General features: G+C 65.2%; 1 protein-coding gene across 1 annotated transcript in view; it reads left to right on the top strand.

Moving 5' to 3' along the window:
* The first annotated feature begins 997 nt into the window (after positions 1-997).
* The window catches only part of SESN2 (sestrin 2), a 4,901-nt gene continuing 3,265 nt past the window's right edge, over positions 998-2,633 (top strand). Inside the window, exons 1-4 of the mRNA XM_031062061.1 lie at positions 998-1,132; positions 1,274-1,468; positions 1,816-1,998; positions 2,259-2,468. Coding sequence (XP_030917921.1) covers positions 1,028-1,132; positions 1,274-1,468; positions 1,816-1,998; positions 2,259-2,468 — 693 coding nt within the window. The 5' untranslated portion in view covers positions 998-1,027. The remainder of the gene's footprint in view (positions 1,133-1,273; positions 1,469-1,815; positions 1,999-2,258; positions 2,469-2,633) is intronic.

The following is a 2,633-nucleotide window of genomic DNA, read 5'->3' as shown; positions in this document are numbered from 1 at the left end:
AGGAGCCGGGACATGTCCAGAAAGCGGCCGGGACAGGAGCAGCCCTTTGGCCGCGCACGGGCGCTCCAGCCCTGAGGAGTGTGGGGCAGAAAGGACCCGAACCCCGTGCTTGGAGCAGGGGCAGCCCCGAGAGTGTGCGGGGAAATCGTGATGTTCAGTGGCATTTTGTGCTCAGGGAGGGTTCGTGGGACCCCGGAGGAGGCCGCAGGCACGGTGCCGTGGCTGTGCGGCTCCCCATCCCCAGTGCCGTCCTGTGCCCCGTTTCTCGCTGCTGTCCCATGGCGGTGGTGCCGCACGCGCGGGAGGGGTGTCACAGCTGGACACGGCCCCGCGGCCCGTGCCGGTGTCCGCCTGAGTCACCCCTTCCGGTGACGCCGACGGGGATGTTCCCGGGCTCCGCTGACTCCCGGCCCTGCCTTCCTTCCTAGGAAAGAGGAATTGAGGCTGCCCGGGAGCTGGCGAGGGGCCCCAGCGCCTTCATTCCCGTGGGAGAGGTAAAGCGATGAGGATTGGCTTGGGTGGGGGTCTCCTCCCTGCTGGGGTCTCCTTCACCCTTCCCTGCTGCGGGAAGGATTCCCAACCCTCCGATTCCTAGTGCCTGGTGGGGATGGGATGCTGAGGATGGGGTGGAGAGGGGTCACCCACTCCAGGAGGATCCTTGTGGCATTGTTGGGGGGTCGTTCTGGAGATTAGGGGAACAGCTGTATTTCACCCTGGTGTTTACTTGCCCTGCCTGTGCCTCAGTTTCCCCACTCAGCCAGACACATCTGTGTTTCCCCGGTGATGCAAAGACCCACACCCTTGCCCTGCCCGACCCCAACATTCTGCCCTGCCATCCCCAGGGCACCCGAGCCCTATCTCAGCGCCCACATTCACTGCTCCAGATGTTCCTCCTCAGGCAGCGATAGTGCCGTGGTTTCGTCACTGCGCTGGGGGCTGACCCCGGTCTCCTCCTCCCCTGCACTGCAGGGCCCAAACAAACAACCCAACCCACAGGCTGAGCAGGACGGGCTGTGTGGGTTCTGTCATGGAGACCCCTGAGCCCCCTGTGCCCCCCGGGGCTGGCAGGGGGGACACGGGCAGCGGGGGCCCCCAGCGGTGTCCGTTCCGGAGGCAGGGCGCTTCCAGTGGGGTGAGGATCCTGCCTTGGTGCTCTTGGGCTCCTGGGTGCTGTTTGTTGGGGGGTGGGTCTCCATTTAGGTTGGGGGAGGCTGGGAAGAGTGGGGGCCCACAGCTTGCAGCCCTTCACTTTCCTCCTCTCCTCCTCCTGCAGATCCCGCAGGAAGGCGGGGAGAGCAGCCTGCACCAGCTCCTCGAGGCCTTCGTCTCAGCAGGCAGGGTGGACCACGTCGCCATGGTCATGGGGCTGCACCCCCAGTACCTCAGCAGCTTCTGGAAGACCCAGTACCTCCTGCTGCGCATGGACGGGCCCCTGCCCTACCACAAGCGCCACTACATCGCCATCATGGTGAGCAGTGGGACCCTGGGGGTGCTGTGGGGACACAGGGGCTGCTTGGGGTCCCAGCACTGCTGCTCAGGAGGCATTTGGGACCCCAGAGATGGGCCCCTCTCTGATCTGACATCCCAAACCCCTTTGGGGCTGGTGCCCACCCAGGGTACCCCAACACCGTCCCTCCAGGCCCCTTGGGGACTGGCACTGATAGTGAGGGGGGAAATCCCCCTGTCTGGAACTCACATCCCCGGGGAAAATCCTCCAGGAGTGACGTGGGCTCCCTGCCCTGGCTTCTTTGGGGGCTTGTAGCAGGGTGAGGGCCCCCAGGCGGGGCTGGGGCTGACTGCTGGCTCTCCCCGCAGGCAGCAGCCCGCCACCGGTGCTCCTACCTGGTGGGGTTGCACATGAGGGAGTTCCTGCAGGTGGGGGGCAGCCCTGCATGGCTGCAGGGGCTGCACTGTGCCCCCCAAAAACTCCGGAACCTCAACGAGATCAACAAGCTGCTGGCGCACCGGCCCTGGCTCGTCACCAAGGAGCACATCGAGGTGAGAGCTGATGCTGCCAGCACAGATCCCCCCCCAGAACACACAGATTGATCCCAGGGGTCACCTCCTGTGTGCACAGCCCCCAGGGTTTAACCCTTTCAGGGCTGAGGGAGGCAGTGGGATGGGAAGGGGTGACTTGCCCCTGACGGGTCTATGGGTGAGGCACTTCCCAAACACTCCTGTATCCCTGCACTTGGCGTGCCCCAGCACTGGGCTGTGGTGGGCTGGGGAGTCTCTCCAACCCCTGCTGTGTGTCACAGGCTCTGCTGAGGCCGGGGCAGGACAGCTGGTCACTGGCAGAGCTGGTGCAGGCGCTGGTGCTGCTCACCCACTACCACTCGCTGGCATCCTTTGTCTTCGGCTGCGGCATCGGCCCCGAGGGGGAGCAGGACTTGGGCAGCAGCTGCTGGCCCCCCTCACCCCACAGCAACAGGAGCCCTGCCTCTGGGGACAGCATGGGGGGCTCTGGGGTAAGAGGGGCTTTGCCTTGCAGGGTGTGAATGTACCCTGGGGTGCTTTATGGGGCTGCCCCTGGGAATCACAGATTGGCTTGGATTGGAGGGACCTTAAAGGCTGCCTTGTTCCACCCCCTGCCATGGGCAGGGACACCTTCCACTGCCCCAGCCCGCTCCCAG

Source organism: Geospiza fortis, unplaced genomic scaffold, assembly GCF_000277835.1.
Source record: "Geospiza fortis unplaced genomic scaffold, GeoFor_1.0 scaffold432, whole genome shotgun sequence".
Taxonomy (NCBI): Eukaryota; Metazoa; Chordata; class Aves; order Passeriformes; family Thraupidae; genus Geospiza; species Geospiza fortis.
Note: the sequence above shows the minus strand (reverse complement) of the source record. Positions and strands in the feature narration are given on the sequence as shown.